Raw genomic sequence first — 19783 nt, forward strand, 5'->3', positions numbered from 1 at the left:
ATTAGTCTTAAATGTGTTACTTGCTAACTTCATGGAATGCCCCCTAGTCCTTCTATTATTCAAAAGTGTAAATAACCGAGTCACATCTACTCGTTCAAGACCTCTCATGATCTTAAAGACCTCTATCATATCCCCCCTCAGCCGTCTCTTCTCCAAGCTGAACAGCCCTAACCTCTTCAGCCTTTCCTCATAGGGGAGCTGTTCCATCCCCTTTATCATTTTGGTTGCCCTTCTCTGTACCTTCTCCATCGCAACTATATCTTTTTTGAGATGCGGCGACCAGAATTGTACACAGTATTCAAGGTGCGGTCTCACCATGGAGCGATACAGAGGCATTATGACATTTTCCGTTCTATTAACCATTCCCTTCCTAATAATTCCTAACATTCTATTTGCTTTTTTGACTGCTGCAGCACACTGAGCCGACGATTTTAAAGTATTATCTATTATGATGCCTAGATCTTTTTCCTGGGTGGTAGCTCCTAATATGGAACCTAACATCGTGTAACTACAGCAAGGGTTATTTTTCCCTATGTGGAACACCTTGCACTTGTCCACATTAAATTTCATCTGCCATTTGGATGCCCAATCTTCCAGTCTTGCAAGGTCCTCCTGTAATGTATCACAGTCTGCCTGTGATTTAACTACTCTGAATAATTTTGTATCATCCGCAAATTTGATAACCTCACTCGTCGTATTCCTTTCCAGATCATTTATATATATATATATATATTGAAAAGCACTGGTCCCAATACAGATCCCTGAGGTACTCCATTGTTTACCCTTTTCCACTGAGAATATTGACCATTTAATCCTACTCTCTGTTTCCTGTCTTTTAACCAGTTTGTAATCCACGAAAGGACATCGCCTCCTATCCCATGACTTTTTAGTTTTCGTAGAAGCCTCTCATGAGGGACTTTGTCAAATGCCTTCTGAAAATCCAAATACACTACATCTACCAGTTCACCTTTATCCACATGTTTATTAACCCCTTCAAAAAAATGAAGCAGATTTGTTAGGCAAGACTTCCCTTGGGTAAATCCATGTTGAGTGTGTTCCATTAAATCATGTCTTTCTATATGCTCTACAATTTTGATCTTGAGAATAGTTTCCACTATTTTTCCCGGCACTGAAGTCAGGCTCACTGGTCTATAATTACCCGGATCGCCCCTGGAGCCTTTTTTAAATATTGGGGTTACATTGGCCACCCTCCAGTCTTCAGGTACAATGGATGATTTTAATGATAGGTTACAAATTTTAACTAATAGATCAGAAATTTCAATTTTGAGTTCCTTCAGAACCCTAGGATGCATACCATCCAGTCCAGGTGATTTGCTACTCTTTAGTTTGTCAATCTGGCCTACTACATCTTCCAGGTTCACAGTGATTTCGTTCAGTTCGTCTGAGTCATCACCCCTGAAAACCATCTCCGGAACTGGTATCTCCCCAACATCCTCATTAGTAAACACGGAGGCAAAGAATTCATTTAGTCTTTCTGCAATGACCTTATCTTCCCTAAGAGCCCCTTTAACCCCTCTGTCATCTAATGGTCCAACCGACTCCCTCACAGGTTTCTTGCTTTGGATATATTTAAAAAAGTTTTTATTATGAGTTTTTGCCTCTATGGCCAACTTCTTTTCAAATTCTCTCTTCGCCTGTCTTATCAATGTTTTACACTTACCTTGACAATGCTTATACGCAAAACTTCACCACCTCATGTTCCACCAGAGCCACCCTAGATTCCTTCGAGCCCACCACCCCTCTGGAGATAGAATCAACACTCAAGAAGTTGAAACCATCCAGCCACCCGATGGACCACATCCCAACGAAACTTCTGCTCCTGATCCCAGGAACTATCTCCAGATCTCTGGCCAACATCATCAACTGCTCCCTAGCCCAAGGAATATACCCGGATGATCTTAAAACAGCATCTATTAAACCTCGAAGAAACCCAACCTGGACACAAATGAGCTCTCCAACTTCCGACCCATATCCAACCTCCCGCTGCTAGCAAAACTCACCGAGAAGGTGGTGAACACACAGCTCTCGGACTACCTGGAGGAACACAAAATCCTATAACCCTCCCAGTATGGCTTCCGTAAGTCATCCAGCACTGAAACCCTCCTCATCTCACTAACAGACCACATCCTCATGGGCCTAGATAAAGGGATCTCATTCCTGCTAGTTCTCTTAGACATCTCCACGGCGTTTGACACCGTGAACCATAGCATCCTCCTCAATCGTCTCTCAGACATTGGATTATCTGGATACGCCCTCCAGTGGTTCAGCTCATTCCTCAATAATAGAAGCTCCAAGATCACCATCAATAATAAAGAATCTCCTAACTTCAAATCTACTCTAGGTGTTCCCCAAGGCTCTTCTCTATCCCCCACCCTCTTCAATATCTACCTACTGCCTCTTTGCCAGCTGCTCACTAAACTTAACCTAATTCACTACTTATATGCTGACGACGTTCAGATCCTGATCCCTATAAAAAAATCCCTTCCAAAAACGCTCTCCTACTGGGAGAATTGCCTTAAATCCATCAACCACTTACTCACCAGCCTGAACCTGGTTCTCAATGCAGCCAAAACAGAAATCCTTCTTATCTCCACCGACCTTTCTACCAGCCATGATCAGATAAACTCTATTCCTCAGACCACTCAAGTTAGAGATTTAGGAGTCATCATTGATAACCATTTGAACCTAAAAAAATCAATCAATAAGATTACGAAGGATTGTTTCTTCAAGCTTCAAGTAATGAAAAGACTCAAACCCCTTCTCCATCTCCAGGACTTCAGAACTGTCCTTCAGTCAACAATATTCTCCAAAACTGACTACTGTAACACTCTCCTCTTAGGACTCCCGATCTCTGCCACCAAACCACTACAAATGCTCCAGAACTCAGCAGCCAGGATATTAACCAACACCAACCGGAGAACTCACATCACTCCTATACTTAGAAACCTACACTGGCTACCTATTAAATACAGAATCTTGCACAAAGCACTCACTTTTATCCACAAATCCATCCACAACCAACTACCTCTAGACCTGCAGTTCCCACTCAAACTATATACATCTGCAAGACCTATCAGAGCGGCACACAAAGGAACCCTTCAGGTCCCCCCAACCAAATCCTCTCGTCTAACTTCCACGAAAGAACGGGCATTCTCCACAGCTGGCCCCATCATCTGGAACAACCTGCTGACTGACCTAAGACTGGAACCCTGCCTGATTACCTTCCGAAAAAAACTCAAGACCTGGCTTTTCCTCCAAGCCTTCCCTTAAGCCTAACATTGCAACAATACTTTCATTTAGCCCAATAGACTAAATGACCGACCCAACCACTGTATAGACATACGTTCTCATCCTCCAGTTTTTTTCTGTCCTTTATTTCCTGGCTACCCTAGCCCCCAAGTTCATTCTCCCTGTTATTTGTAACTGCGCTTCGGCCTTCCTGTTATATGGTTATGTTCAGTTAATCCCTAAGTTTGATGTAAACCGGTCTGATATGAAGCTTGTCATGAAGTTCGGTATAGAAAATGTTAAATAAATAAATAAATAAATAAATAAATTCCATCCTATTTTCTTCAGATGGATCCTTCTTCCAATTTTTGAAGGATTTTTTTTGGCTAAAATAGCCTCTTTCACCTCACCTTTTAACCATGACGGTAATCGTTTTGCCTTCCTTCCACCTTTCTTAATGCGCGGAATACATATGGACTGCGCCTCTAGGATTGTATTTTTAAAACAATGTCCAAGCCTGTTGAACACTTTTAACCTTTGCAGCTGCACCTTTCAGTTTTTTTCTAACTATTTTCCTCATTTTATCAAAGTTTCCCTTTTTAAAATTTAGTGTTAGAGCTGCAGATTTACTTATTGTCCCCTTTCCAGTTATTAGTTTAAATTTGATCTTGTTATTCTTACATCAAAATAGCTAACTCAAATTTTAAAGAGAAAAGATGAATTTTTGGAAGTCATTTTCTTCTGCATGCTGATTTTTGGTGAGGAGGAGGAATGCCCTAGTGGTTAGAGCATTGGGTTGAAAACCAGGGTTCAAATCCCACTACTACTCCATGTGACCTTGGGCAAGTCACTTAACTCTCCTTTGCCTCAAGTACAAATTTAGGGCTTCATTTTCTAAGCATTTGTTTCCATAGACACAGAGGGGTAGATTTTAAAAGAAGCGCGATCAGCCTACTTTTGCTTGCGCATCAGACTCAAGCAAAAGTACGCTGGATTTTAGTAGATACGCGCGGAGCCGCGCGTATCCACTAAAATCCTGGATCGGCACGCGCAAGGCCATCGATTTTGTATAGCCTGCGCGCGCCGAGCCGCGCTGCCTCCCCCCGTTCCCTCCAAGGCCGCTCCGAAATCGGAGCGGCCTCGGAGGGAACTTTCCTTTGCCCTCCCCTCACCTTACCCTCCCTTCCCCTACCTAACCCACCCACCCGGCCCTGTCTACACCCCCCCCCTTACCTTTGTCGGGGGATTTACGCCTCCCGGAGGGAGACGTAAATCCCCGCGCGCCAGCGGGCCTGCTGCGCGCCGGGCCGCGACCTGGGGGCGGGTACGGAGGGCGCGGCCACGCCCCCGGACCGCCCCGGGCCGTAGCCACGCCCCGTACCCGCCCCCAAAACGCTGCCGACACGCCCCCGAAACGCCGCGACGACCGGGCCCGCCCCCCGACACGCCCCCGACACGCCCCCCTCCGAAAACCCCGGGACGTACGCGAGTCCCGGGGTCTGCGCGCGCCGGTAGGCCTATGTAAAATAGGCTTACCGGCGCGCAGGGCCCTGCTCGCGTAAATCCGCCCGGTTTTGGGCGGATTTACGCGAGCAGGGCTCTGAAAATCCGCCCCAGAGAGTTTAATATTTAAAAGCTAGCTGATTATCTAAGTTAGCCAGATAGACCTATCCGGCTAACTTAAATGGGATATTCAGCAGCACGGCTATGCTGCTGAAAATCCCCATAGAAATCGCTACTTAGATGTATGTCTTGTCCACCTAAGTGTAGACTTGCTAATGAGCAGGTCTTATTTAGCCGGATAAGTAATCCGTCTAAGGCTAATATTGCTACTTAGCTGGGTAACTTATCTGGCTAAGTAGCACTGCCCCGATCTACCGATTGCTCGCCCACAACTTATCCAGCTAACCAGATAAGTGACTTGTCTGGCTATATGGTGTCTGAATATTGATCTCAGAATGGAAGAAAAACCCTTAGTAAATCAGGCCCTGAAATTGTAAACATTTTGGGGCAGGGACAGCTTATTACCTGAATAGTAATGCTGTAATCCACCTTATTTGGAAAGGCAGGCTAAAAATCCATGCGTTCTTATTTTTGAAAGTTTTCCCACATGATTAAGGAAAGCCATGAGCCTAGCTTAGGTCAGTATCCACCAGCTTTTCCTTTCACTGTGTTGTCAGACGGCAAACGTGTTTCACAGGCCTGTCCTATGATTCTCACTACCATGTTGATTTCACTTTCTTTCTTCTTTTCCCTCTAAAGGAGAGAATCTGAGAGTACCAACAGAATATCTGACCCAAAGTCACCAGGAAATGCCCTGGATATTTTCAGCTCACCCTCTAAAGAGATGACACCAAGTCTAGGAGCACCTCATCTAGATGGCAGCCCTAGTGTCACACGCAAAGGTGAGTCTTATACTGACCATGGGTAAGCAGAACAGTAGCATAGGTGATGCCTTAGCTGCTTGATCCTCTATTTTAGGCTTTTTATGTAACTTGATGATCTTTTATCAAGTAGACAGCCTACGTCTCCTGGATGTTCAGGGAGATTCCTAGGTTTACCTGCGCCAAGCCACCTCCCACACTGCTTGCTGGGCCTCCAGGATAAAGTGGTAGGCCACCCAGCCAGTAAGTGCCGCAAGAGGTAGAGATCTTCCCTAACCCCCCCCCCCCCCCCCCCCACGTTCTGTAACGGGGGTCGAGAGGGGACAAATTAGGTATGGGGGTGGGGTGGGAGCAAGCATAAACAGCATTTCCACAAATCAAACCCATCCCATTGCACGCCCCCCTTGGCATTTCTTCATGCAGCACTGGTGTGTATCTTTCTGTACTATTGCCACGGATGAAACCAGGACCAGAACAAGGGATTCTGGAGCACAAGACAAGCAGTCAGTTTAATGGTTCCCTTCATCGTCCGTGTGAGCTGTAAGGTAAAGATAAACAGCATGCAGGCAGCTTCAGGCATGAGGAGTAAGACAGGGATGCAGCCTCAGTCCCTACTCTCTTTTAACATCTACATCATTGTTCTCACCATACTACTGAGGGGACTTTTCAAACTGTCTATATTGGGATAAAGCTCACGGGTATTTTTCCCTATGGATTTTGCATCGATTGCACTACCTTTTTATTTTTTTATTTACATGTACTTTTTTTTGACAATTGGTACAAAGTCTGTAGGTAAAATTTGCCAGTGAACTTTGTCCCAATACAAACCCTTCCCGTAAAACACCCAGCAACACCCAGTCAGCATTCCCACACAAACACAACCAATTCTTTCAGCCTTGCTGTCACCTCTGAAGAAGGAACTTGTGTGGTCACAAAAGCTACATCTATTTATGGTGTTCCAATAAAAGGTATCACAGCCCTCAAAAGATGCAGCTTTTGTCGAAAGATACACACCCAAACTCAGCGGTAACCTGATGCACACTGCTGATTTCAGCCTCCGCTCAGATGTGGGCAGACATCCAGCAAGTAGGGACATTTTTTTTCTGTCAGAGACAATGAGAGAAAAACAGCATAAACATCTCCAGCAACACAGAAGCTGTGCCACAGCAGCAATGAGCAGACAGTGTTCTATCACTGTGAAGGCTACACCGCAACACGACTTCGTTCACATCTGTTATGTAATTTCGGTTCCCTGTACATATCCAGATCAGTCCAGACTCCTGGGTTTTGCCTCCCTGCCAACAGATGGAGACAGAGAAAGTTTCAATGACACTGTACATAACCCACTGTGCCACCTGCAGTCCCTCAGTATTTATCTCCAGTAGATGGTAGATGATGTAAAACCTGCAGTCTGGAGAGAAAAAAAAAAGATTAAAAGACACAATTTATGGATCCTCCCAGGGGTTGTGGGGCCACCCCCCCTGGTGGGAGGTGGATGAGCAGGGGGTTGGTGACCCTTCTGATAGCTCGGTCCGGAGGTCCCTGGGGTGGACATCTGGTGGTCCAGACCCCTCATTCCTCACTAGACAGCGTTGGAACCTGCTGGCAGTTCTTCACTGCAAGCCCAGTGGAGCAGGGAAGGATCCCTTTTATATGGTTTGCCCTGGGCTGGGTTGCTAAAGTTTGGCGAAGGATATAGTCAGTGGACTGGCTTTTTTCTGATCTGCCATGCGGCCTGCACTCCTGGAACCTGAACCTCTGCACCAAAGGAAAGTATTGTTTTCTATAAATCTTTATTTGTTCTCAGAGACTAAAAAAAAAGAGAGAGAGAACAAGGAACTAGTTAAAGGAATCTGTGCAGCAGCGGGGTTCTTGGGGGGGGAGCTACCTTAGCAGCTCAGGGAGCTCAGCGCTGATGCTTTTCAACAGCTTCTCTGCCTGCGGAGGAGACCAGGTGTTGGCTCTGTGGCGCCGAGGGACTGTTCCTCTGCTTGCCGTTGAGGTGCTGGTGGTGCTGCAGGTGTGAGGAGGAACAGCATGTACGAATAGCAAAAGTGGCATGGCATTCGGGGGGTCTGTGTCGAGCTTGACCGCACCGGTAGAACAAGCCTTGCAGGTGACGTGGTCTAGCACTGAGGCTTTCCCTGTCAGCGCGGAAATGGTGGCCATTTTCGATTCCCTGGCAGCTTCGGTGGGAGAGGCAGGGGAATCCCTTCCTCGACTGTCGCCAGCAGTTCCCTGTCCCGTAGAGGTGCAGAGAGGCACTTGCACTGAGGAGGATTCTGGTAGAGGTATCCTGCCAGTTTTAATTTGCTTATGCGCAAAGCGTGTTTAGTGGGATGCTGGCTCTTGGCCCCAATCTCCATGGATTCTCGGCCAGTCAAGAGACCTGAGCTGTCGAGAAGCTCTTCAGGCCGATGATTTTTGGTGGCAGATGTTAAATGGATCCGGGCCTAAACACACTGAAGGTGCAGGCAGGCTTTGCTTAGCCATGTGGTAGTCCATGGCAGCGGTTCTTTTCCCGCGTGCTAAGGCATGTGCGCGCATTCTAGGTGTGGTAGTTACATGCGCAGGGACCTGTGTGCATAAGGCCGTGGCCTAGATTTAAGCCATACATCTGCGACCTAGATTTGAGTGCATGTTTGCTCAGGTACTTATGCATGTAAGGCCGCGACCTAGACTGGAGTGCGCATTTGCACGGGTACTTGTGTGCCTACCACCATGGCCTATACGAGTGCATATTTGTGCATGTACTTGTGCATGTACAACAACGACCTAGTCTTGGGCGCATATTTGCGCGCTTCCTGGAGGGGTATGCATGTTCGCCCGGGTGGCATTTGTGTGCACACAGGAGGCCGCCTAGAGCCAAAGTTCAGGAGAGCTAGGCGTCGGGGACAAACAGGTCCAAGCACCTTGCTATCTGTGAAGCTTGCCATCTGATAGCGATTCAGTCCTCACTCTGGCTCCGTTTGTGTCAGCGTTGTTAGAAGCTCAAAGCGATTTGACTACTACAGCTTTTGCCCGTGTTGGGACATCCCGTTGGCCTATGGTGTCTCTGGAGGGGAGTGGAGTGGGAGGCAAGGCAATGGTCAGTTCTCCTCCTCCCTTGTTCCTAAGGGCAGCAGCTTCCCCGAGAAAGAGGAGGTTGGAGAGAGCAAGTTTGGGCCTATGGGCTCTGGTATAGATCCATCCTCCTCCTCCTACTTGGTGGAATGTTTCACGGCCTGCAAACTGTTCTGCAGGAGTGCCCAGTGAAGGCTCAAGCCTCCCATTTGTCAGTCACAGTGGGCAAACGCCGCAGGGAGGCTGTCCCTGGTAATGTTCAAGGGGGTGTGGATCATGAGACATTGGAAGATTCCAATGGGGAATTAGCTTTCTCACTACTAGAAGAGGGAGAAATTGCATATGATTGAGAGCTGCTTCAGACTCTGCTCAGATGTTTCTTTCTTTCTCATAGATGTCTTGCTGAGTTTGTTGTCTCAGACTCTGAACACACTTGGCATGGTCCAAGTCTGTTGGCTTAGACCCTGAACATGCTTAGTGTGGTAGGAGGTCAATTTTAAGTTAAACGTCCTGTTTCTGTTTCCTCTGTACCCAAGTCAAGAGATATTGGATTTAAAGAAAGTAAACTCAGAGGTTCAACTCTTAGGTCCCTCATAGCGACAGTAAGCAAGGGAGACTTCTTGGCATCTCTCACCTTGATAGAGGTGTATCTGCACATAGCCATCAGGCCGGAGCACCAGAAATTTCCAAGGTTCATGGTCCTAAAGAAACATTTTCCAGTTTCGAGCCCTTCCATCGGCTGGCGTTTTCATCAAGGTGATTGTGGTGAAGGGCGGCCGTATTGCAAAAGAAGTGTGTGTTGGTGTATCCGTATCTGGATGACTAGCTTATTTGTGCGAAATCAGATGACCTCTGTCGACAATCGGTACAAAAGGTACCGATGCACTTGAAGTCTCTAGGATGGTTGGTGAACCTAGCAATGAGCCATTTAGTTCTCTTACAAACTCTAGAATATCTGGACGCTCAGTTTGACACACTGGCAGAGAGAGCGTTTCTCACCAAGAGAGATTGCTGAAATTGCAGAGTCAGATTAGGCTTCTACTAGAGCTTTAGGTGTCCAGGGTCTGGGACTATTTACAGGTCCTGAATTCTATGGCATCAACATTGGAATTAATGCATTGGGCATTCGCATATATGCGACTTCTGCAGGGGTCTCTTCTCTCCTGCTGAATCCATTATTGGAAGAGTTTCATCTTCCTCTTCCGTTAGAGAGAGAAGCCAGGGACAGTCTTTCGTGGTGGCTTACTCACACCAATCTCGAGCGTGGTGCGGATTTGGAGATTCCGAATTGGATAATAGTCACCATCGATGCAAGCTTCTCTGGATGGAGGGCAGCGTGGAAAGATCAGTCTGCGCAAGGCTGGTGGTTGAAACAGGAGGCCTCATGGCCTATCAATCATTTTGAGATAAGAGTGGTGTATTTCACTGTGCTTGCCTGTTGTTACGCCTGTCGGTCGCAGACGGCTGCGACCTTTGCTGCTCACCTCTCTTTTCCCTGCTACAGCAATTCTCAAGGCCATGGCGGCCTCAGCCTACAACGCCACCTTCCTCGGTGTCCCCAGGACAGTGTGGGCAATCCCGTCCGCCATCTTGAGTCAGAGATTACTTAGGGCATGCTCGCGCGCCAGGCTCTCTCTTATCCATGTCATGGTGGGAACCTCGGGGGCATCCTCCGCATGATGTCACCTGCCAGAAGTATTTAACCCATCCAGCCTATGCTTCCTATGAGTTAGTAAGGACTTCTTTCCTGCTTATTCCACTCCTTTTGGAGATGCTACACTTCGCTACCTGAACTTCTGCTTGAATTTAGAACGCCTTAGGTACCCGCTCCTTGGGGGCCTTGTTACGTTCTGGCTATCTGCTCCTCGGAGGGCCTTCCTGCCTGGAGATTCCTGTCATCCTTATTCAGGACTCCGCCAGTTCAGCTTTGTGAATACTATCATCGCTTCCAGCATCTTGCTGATGGAACCGCCGGTGTACCCTATGCCTCGGGCCACTACCATGCTCATCCCAGCTATCTTCCTACACTCTGGAGTAAGTACCATCATCTACTTCGCTCTGCTGACCTTCTGCACCTCTCCGAACTACTATTCGCTGATCCTTGGCATACCCCGCTCTGCGGGCCACTACCGGATCCACCTTAAGGGATGATATCTTGAGAGATGTTCCATGGTGTACCCCGCTCTGTGGGCCACTACCAGGGATATCAACATTGAGCAGCTTTACTACTCTGATACTACGTGGGTATCACCCACGATTCCAGTAATAAAGTCTCTATCTGTGTCTGTCTCTGCTGAGGCCACGCCCATCCGTAGTGAGTCCCCACAGGGCTCCTCCCTGTGGGTGGAGTCAGCTCTCACTACGGTCCAGGGTCCACAACCACACCAGATTATAACACCTGTCTGCCAAGGTTACACGGCCATCCAGTATGGATCCTATCAGACAATGCGGCAACAGTGGACTACATCAACCATCAAGGCAGAATCAAGGTTCAGGCAGTGACTTGAGAGGCCCGAGAGTTGATACTCTGGGAAGAGCAGCACATGGAGCGGCTGGCCACGTTTCACATCATCGGAGTGAACAACAGTCAGGCGGATTTTATCAGATAAAGTTAGACCCCAGGGAATGGGAGCTGACAGAGGAAGCGATGTGTCTCATTCATTGAAGATGTGGGTATGCCAACCAAAGAGAACACCAAGGTGTTGTGGTTTTACAGCCATTGAACAGAACATGGTACAAAGGAATCGGAGCTCTGGTGCTGCCATGGACTCTAGGGATTCTTCTTTGTCTTCCCTTCCGTGGCCTCTGGTGGACAAGGGATTACGGTGGATAGAGAAATATCTGGGCAACATGATCCTGATAGCTCCAGAATGGCCACATCGACCATGCTTCCCAGATCTAATCAACAAGGCCATAGAAGAGCCCCTGAGGTTTGGATATTTGTCAACTGTTTTCTACCAGGGCCCAATATTTTTGGGTAGGGCTGCTCACTTGTGTCTCATGACTTCGTTTCTGAGAGGAGACATCTGAGATGGAGGGGATATACTGAAGCACTTATTTTCACCTTTTGCAGGCTAAGCGATCTTCTACATCCATGACATATGCGAATTTGAAGGTTCTTCGAGCCCTGGCCTGCTGTTGACGGAGTGCAGCCTTAGTCTGTTCAGGCTATGATATTGCATGTTTTGGCTTTTCTACTGAAAGGTTCAGGTCAAGGGACTGGCCTATAACTCTGAGAGTCCAGGTAGTGACATTGGATTGTCTCCAGGGTAAGGTGTCCACACATCCGGATATTATACGATTCCTTCACGGAGCTAAGAACTTGTGTCCTCAGGGGCAGAACATTTGTCCATCTTAGAATCTGAATCTAGTCCTTAAAGGATTGTTTGAGGCTCGGTTTGAACCACTAAAGAGAGCTACGGTTAAAAATTTGACCTTTAAAGTGGTTTTTTGGAGGTTTTTTTTGGTGGCTATTTGTTCAGCCAGGAGAATCTCGGCGCTCCAGGCACAGTCTCTTTGGCTGTCATTTTGCTATACCCCTGCTGTGGAGCTTTTTGCCAAACCTTTCTGTCTTGATGGCAGCATCTGGGATATTCTGAGGAGGTGGTAACTCTGAAGACCTACATCTGCCTCTACCACGCCGACCACAAGATGCACCTCCATAACACTAGAGGATTTGGCATCTTGGCTGTCGACACCATCAAACTTTACCCATCACTGCTAGATAAATTTTCATGGGAAATCTGACCTTCAGGTTCAGAGTCTCCACCCCCCCTGGAAGAAAGTCTGGATCATCATCACTGGAATATCCTTCAAATAATGGAATCACTGCTATTATCTCTGAAAAACAAACAGTCTAATCATTTTTTTTTTTTTCCAAAATATGCAGTTCCACTTCTTGGACTCTCTGGGCTCAAGAAAAAAAAAAATATAATGGCGCAATGAAATGCTTCCCACCCCACCAATGAAAAACTTCAGACATGGCACAACTTTGCCAAGCCAGAAATAGGACAGAATGTATTTATCTATTTATTTATTTAAAAGATTTATATTCTGCCTCATTCAACAGATTTCCACCCACCCCAGAAAATGCAGGCTGAAACAAACTGCCACATTATTCCCCCTTCAGCCCATGGCAGAGAAACAATCAGAAATACTTACTGTCAGGGCCAAATCCAGGGAGGCCGATATTCAGCAGCCGACACATAGCCAGATAAGCCACTTATCCAGCTAAGTAGATAGCAGGATATCCAGTGGGCGAGCAATGGGCGTAACAGGGCAGTGCTACTTAGCTGGGGGGGTTAGCTAGATAACTTAACCAGATAAGTGCTGATATTTGGACATTCAGTTAAGTTAATTGGATAAGTTATTTATTTATTGATTGATTGATTTTTATATACCGTCGTTGGGCATAGCCATCACAACGGTTAACAAAGCAACACATAGACTCATTCATGCATATAAATTAAGTAATTGGTAAAAATAGTTAAATAATAACTAACAATGTTGCTCATTAAAAAGGAAAGTACAGTACAAGCTTAACATAAAAGGCACAATTGTTGACTAGCCATGGAGCAGGTCTAACGCATCCAGATAGAACTTATTTGACTAAGTAACACCAAATATGGGATATTCAGCAGCATAGCTTCCTGTGATGTCACTGTCACAGTTTGGCCTGCTATGGAGCCTCCCCTCCAACAAGGGGTTCCCAGTTGTGCAAGTTACTTCCTTCCTAATCACCTGATGTTTTAGCCTCAGCCCTACTTAACCCAGCCTGTCCAGTCCCTCAGTGCTTCTTCATGGAGTCACCTTGGCTCTTTGACCTGACTAGCCTTGTCTTGCTATAACTTGCCTTATGGCCTACCCAGGCCTCCTGCTTTGATCTGTAAGCTACCTTGGCTTCTTGCCTTATTCTGAGGCCTATCTTGGCCTCCTGCTGTGCTCTGTATCCTACTTTGGCTCCCTGTCTTGCTCTGTAACCTTCCAAGTTTCCTTACCTTGTTTTGCAGCCTTCTAGGCTCTCCTATCTTAGTAGCCTGGGCCTAGCTATCGTGCCTTACAGCCTCCAGACTTACTAGGATTACCTTGGCCTGCTTGTGCCCTGATAGGCTTTCTTGTTGTCTGTTGCCGATCCTTGTCCAGTCCTGTCCTTGTCCTGCCCACCTGCCCAGTACAGTTCAGTCCCTTGTCTATTTCCCAGGCCTTGCCCTTGTTTTTAGTTGAAGCCCAGCTAGTGCCTGGTCCCAGCTCCCAGCCAAGTGCCTGTACCCAGCTCTCAGCCTTGATGTTCGTGAGGAAGAAAGTCCTACCGGCCCCCAGAACCCAAGGGCTCAACCTGCAGGGAAGGAGACTGGCTAGACAGAAGACCAGCCCTAATCCTGCCTAGCAGCCCTGTGCCGCTTCTGCGCTGGTGCTCCCCAAATCCAGCCTGCCAGACCGTGGCAATCACAAGCCACTTGACTTTGTCAGGCCTGTATTATGCCCCTGTTTGAGTCGCCGTACGTAGATTTTGCATACAGGGAGCAGACTCCTTTGATTCCAAAAACAGCACTTTAGTCTCTTGTTTGCTCAGTTACGCCTACCCATAAACACATCCCCGCCCACCAAAGCATGCAGATGGCACAAATGCAGCAAACAAAAGACGGAAGGAGTGTAGAAGTCAAACGGCCACTGAAGCCCTAAGTGGAAGCCATTAAGGACAAGAGTAGCGAGTAGAGTAGAGCAGTGCAGGGTTTCCATTTATTCATGCACTCCAGGAGTGAGATGGGAGGGTACTTACCTACTCAATTATCTTTCAGCACCCTCTTCACATTGTGCTTGCATGATCTAGGCCATGTGCGCAGCACGGCTCAGGGAGAGAGCTGGTGGCACCACAGGAGCCATTGTCATTTACTGCAGGCAGCAGCAGTGTATGCTGAGCTAAAGTTCAGGCTTCTTCTAGACTGAGGTGCAGAGGAGTTAGCAAGCTGAATGGCTGAGCCATAGACTCTGGAGGAAGGTTACTGCACTCTGGGCTGGTTTGGGAGGGGAACAGTGAAGGGAAAACCATATTTTTATGGGGATGCAGAAGGCTTACGCTGGGGTGGGATGGGGTGGAAGATTTTCAGCCAGTCATCTCTCCTCTCCGTTAATTTTTGAGAAGCCCAAAAAGTGTACAGAAAAGCAGAAAATATTGCTTTTCTGTACTTCCTCCGACTTAATATCGTGGCAATATTAAGTCGGAGGAACTGAAAAAGTAGAACTGTCAAAAAAATAAATTAAAAAAAAAATAATGTTTGCTGGTGGTCAGTTTAGGAAAAGGGAAGCTCAATTACAGAGCATCCATTTTCCTAACCTGTGGAGGAAATAAAGTGTAGCTCTTTGGTAAGAGTCTACCATTTTCCAATAAACTTCCCTCCTCTCCAAAGATAGTGTTAATTTAACATTATAATCTGTCTGGCAGGATGATATCACCTATTCTTCATTTTCTTGGTCAGTCAGTTAGCAGAGATCAAGGAACTCAACCTTTCTTGGTCAATCAGGATTTAGAAACTTAGGGGCCCAGAACCACTAAAGGTATAGAATTGAGAACCTGCTTCCCTTTTTAAGCATTGTCCAGAAAGCCTGAAAGTTTGTTAGTCAGGATACCGGAACAAGGATGGACCACAATAGCAGACTATGAGGTTGGAAAGAGAGAGATTTAGTCCAGAAATCATTTTTTCACACACTTTTTTTTTTTTTTTTGCAGTAAAGAAACAGGCCCCATCTCGTCCTTCCATGCCTCCCCCAGTTCTACCCTGCACCCAGCCTCCTGCTACCTCGGCGAGCACAGAGACACACGAAGGCCAAGCTGAAGCCAAAGCCCTTCGGAGGACAGGAAGCAGTGTGAAGTCTCCTTCTGTCCCACCCCCGCTCCCACCTCAGCCAATGAAACGTCAGAGCAGGACTTCGCTAATATCGAAAAGTGAGACGCCGACCACTACACCATCTTCCATCGCCAAAGATTCGGCCGCTCCCTCAGTGGATGACACCTGCACAACCAGCCTGCCCACTGACCCCTCCTACTGTGCCCCACCCGAGCCTTCACCAACAAATGTCCAGCCCACCCCCATGCCTCGCCCTAGGAACCGGGTACTGTCTTCTGAGAACTGAAATAATGAAGTCACACATAGCTCCTGTCCCAAAACACGATAACAGAGCTGTTTTAAGACAGTCAAAACTGGGCATCTTGGAGCAAAAAAAAAAAAAAATGACATTGCTTTCAATGCATTGCCTTTTGTCTTCAGGGACCCTTCCTCACCCTCCTTTCAGGGAACCAGTTTAAGCATTCTGTGCAGTTACAGTACCTGCTGAGAACCCCATCACTGTATGGGTAGCTATATCAATCTCTACAAGGATATTCAGCAGCATAGATACCCAGCTAGCTTCTGAATATCTCCCCCCCCCCCCCCCCTGGAAATAATGTCCCAACTATGTCCAGGCTGAGCCCTTGCTCGCTCCTGCAAGCCATGGATTGCTGAGCTTAAAAAAAAAAAGGAAGTCTCATCCCTCCATCCTCATCCACACAAATGGTGGGGATTTTGAGGCTATGGGAGGGGAAGCGAGACAGGCCTTAGATCGTTAAGAACTGAACCATATGAACTTTCCAAACACCTGACACGAAATAATGCCCTGCAGCCGCATCCCATTTAACTACGAGCAAGTGAGATTTGGACTTGGCCAGTATAAATCACAGGTGCATCACGAAACGTGGTGCTCGGCTCATAAGTGGCCCTCTTTTCTCTGGACCTAGGGGCGGCAGTTTGCAAAAGCCGTTTATCCGTGCAAGTGGTTGCTTCTACGGGTGGAAGGGATGTCTGGAAAGTGCCAGCCCTGAATGCAGCTAAAAGAACGCGTGTCGAGGAACACAATGGAGGCTTTTACCTGCATTCTCATGGAGGCGCTCCTGGGACGGGATCAGGCCAAGAGAGGAAACATCGCAAGTTGTCTTGAAAGGAAAAAGTACCTGCAGGTGCAAATATCTCTGAGGGTGCCTGATCCCTGGATAGTTATTAAAGGGAAAGGGCACACGTCCTTTCCCTCTGAGAACTGGTGTAAAATCCATGGATAGAAAGACCCAGAGGTTTTGCGCCTGCCTGCACAATTCGGAAACCGCCTTCTTGTTGAAGCAGCTCCCCAGCACAGTGTTGGGGGAGGGGGGGGGGCGGTCAAGGGAGGGGAACCCAAGGCCTCGTATTGCTTGCAGGGCACTAAAGATCCTGTCTCATAAGAACGGGGATGTGACCTCTACATGCCAGCACAGTTTCTGCAGGCCTCCTGAAAGAAAGATTGTACCGAAAAAGAATGTGGCCCGGATCCTCGCGCACCTCTCCAAAGGTAGCTGCAGATTGTCTGAGAAGAGTGCTGTGTACATAGCAGTGAACCCTGTTGCTTTTTCATTAGAAGAAAAGAATGTTCTCCTTAATCAACAATTCCTGCCATCCTCTTCCTCTTTCTCTTGCTCCACATCATTCCAAGAACATTCTGTTTCATGCTCTCGCTACTTTCTTGTTTACAAATGCTGGTCTTTCTAGTTGTTTTCTAAATACTCTGTGATATTTAGACCAGTTTGAGTTGAAAAGTGTTTATTACTTTTTTTTTTTTGTATTGTTTTGTTTTTAAATGATGCTATTTTTTTTTTTTTGTAAATCTGGTATGATCCGATAAAATATTTTAAACATATTTTTCCCTTCCTCTTTTGAACTTGCTGAAAGTCAAACAAAGGGTCAGTGACAGAGCCATGGCTGGAACCCATGGAGAGGAGTTCTCCTGGCACATTACGCCTTCTACAGGTTCTTGTGCAGTTAGCATGTTCTTTTATATCTACTGATAGGACTCTCTTCTCCAAAATACCATTCACGGGCTTGTTTTTAAATAGCATTATGGATGATTGGATTTGGTATTTAGTTAGTCGTCTTTTCAAAATCTGAGTTCAAGGCAAGTTACAAATTCAGGTGCAGTTGATAGGTCCCCTGTCCCCAAATGGTTTATAATCTAAGGGCAATGATTAATTAAGGCTTTTCTCCACAGATACAAAATGGGAAAAAGCACCTTAGTAAATAAGGCCCTACATTTGTACATAACTCAGTGGATGGTGAAGTGAGTTGTCCAAGGTCACAAGGAGTATTGGTGAGAGAAACAAGATTTGAATCCTGGCTTCCCCGATTCTCAGCCTGCTGCTTTTAACTGCTAGGCTGTTTCTCCACTTACTGAATCGTAGCTGCACTAAACAAAAAGCCATAACAGGATACAGTTCCTGTAAGTACCCACTTTTCAAGGGGCAAGAGTTTTCTGGAACATGAAATGCAGGCGAGTCAAACCTTCGGGCCGGCCAGGATGGGGGTTGGGGCAGAGGCAGCCTTCGCAGTCCCTGGTGGAAGGGAGGCTCCACCGTCACACGGCGGCAACATCAAGTGGCCAGGCTCAAGGCGAGCGTGTGTAACAGCTTCTGGAGGAAGATGCTGTCCGTGGCATAGCCAAAGTCTGTCACTGCAATGGAAGAGCTAGCGCAGAGCAGGGAGAGGGTTAAGAATAGGGGAAAACCCCTGGGTAGTTGGGAATGAAGGCCCATAGCTTTGCAGACCCGGGAGAGGCCAGTTCTGATCGAGCTGGAAGCCCAAAGGAGCAGGAGGAGACTGTGAGACTCAAATAAATAGAATTGGCACTTGGAGTTGCATAGAAAACATAAAATTGAGCTGATTAAAGTACTGACATCCAGGCCTGGATGTGTTAATAGGTACACTAGGCCTGTGCCTAGGGAAGCAGAAGTCCAGGAGGCAGCAGGCTGGCTGAACATTTACTGCCATTCAGCAGAGAACAGCCCTCTGCTTCCTGATCCAGCCCAAGGGGGGAGTGAGCCTGCAGTAGGCAGCAAAGAAAGATCATTTTGGGGCAGTTAGGAGGGGCTGAATAGAGATTATTGGAGGGTGAGAAGAAAGGCTGGGGGATGAGATGGGAATAGGCTGGGGGCATATATCTGTGTGTGTGAGAGTGGGGAAAAAGAGGGGGCAGGTTTCATATGCTAGAGGAGGGATTGGGATCAAGTATGTGGGCTGAGGGAATACAAGCAGAAATGAGACCAGAGCATGTTAGGGGCACCCCTCTCCTGCCAGCCCTCCCCATCCACTGAAGTTCAGATCCTCCCTTACTTGATCTTGGATTCTATCCTCCAGAACCTGGAGCCTCTTTTCCCCCCTATCTCTCCTGCCTTCCCCATCCCAAATTCCTAATATTTCCCATCTCCTATCCTATCCTCTCCATTCCTAATCCTCTTTCCTTCTTACACTCCTCACCCCCTCCCCCCCCTCTCCTCACCCCATTCCTGATCCTCCTCCTCCCTTTCTCTCCCTGTCAGATCTTCCTGTACCAACATCCCTTCAATAAAAGAAAATAAAGTATGCAAATTATATTAATAATTCTATTGGATAACTACTTTATTTTTATAATGTAAAATAAAAGATGAAAATATTTTCCAAGTTTCTTCAGAATTTTTACATTTTTGCTACAGATTCTATCCCTGAGCTGCCATAGGAAACAAGGAGACTGCTTTAGACCAGGCGTAAGCTACTCTGGTCCTTGAGTGCCAGGAACCAGGCGGGGATTCAGGATATCCACAAGGAGCATGCAAAAGAGGCACTGCATGCAAATGCATCTTATGAATATTCTGTGTGGATATCTTGAAAGCCCAGCTGGCTTGTGGCACTGAAGGATCAGAGTTGCCAACCCATGCCTCAGACCCACCTACTCCTTGTGCAACCTTGGCAGGGGAGGGACAGGGAGAGACTGCGCCAACCGTGCCTAGGGGCGGCAAAATCCTCAATCCGTCACTACTGACATTGGAGAGAGACAAGGGCAAAAAAAGACGTGTGACGGAAACCTGCAAGAAAAGAAATCAAAGTAATTGGGGTTTGGGGTGTGAATAAGCCTTTTGGGGGTTCTGAAGGCAAAGCATTGAACCTTTATATGTAGCTGCCAGCGCCTCTCCTTCCGTGTGCATTAATGCACCGAGTCTGTGAGATGTGTGACGCGCACGCTGCCTGGCAGTCACATACACGCACAGCTGGAGGAGG

The 19783-nt window shown here is 47.1% G+C and overlaps 1 protein-coding gene across 1 annotated transcript in view; it reads left to right on the forward strand.

Moving 5' to 3' along the window:
* The window catches only part of SH3BP1 (SH3 domain binding protein 1), a 153480-nt gene extending 137352 nt beyond the window's left edge, over positions 1 to 16128 (forward strand). Inside the window, exons 17-18 of the mRNA XM_029590101.1 lie at positions 5512 to 5654; positions 15424 to 16128. Of these exons, the coding sequence (XP_029445961.1) occupies positions 5512 to 5654; positions 15424 to 15827 (547 nt within the window). The 3' untranslated portion in view covers positions 15828 to 16128. The remainder of the gene's footprint in view (positions 1 to 5511; positions 5655 to 15423) is intronic.
* Positions 16129 to 19783: the final 3655 nt, after the last annotated feature.

The sequence above is a fragment of the Rhinatrema bivittatum genome, chromosome 2 (genome assembly GCF_901001135.1).
Source record: "Rhinatrema bivittatum chromosome 2, aRhiBiv1.1, whole genome shotgun sequence".
In the NCBI taxonomy this organism is placed as follows: Eukaryota; Metazoa; Chordata; class Amphibia; order Gymnophiona; family Rhinatrematidae; genus Rhinatrema; species Rhinatrema bivittatum.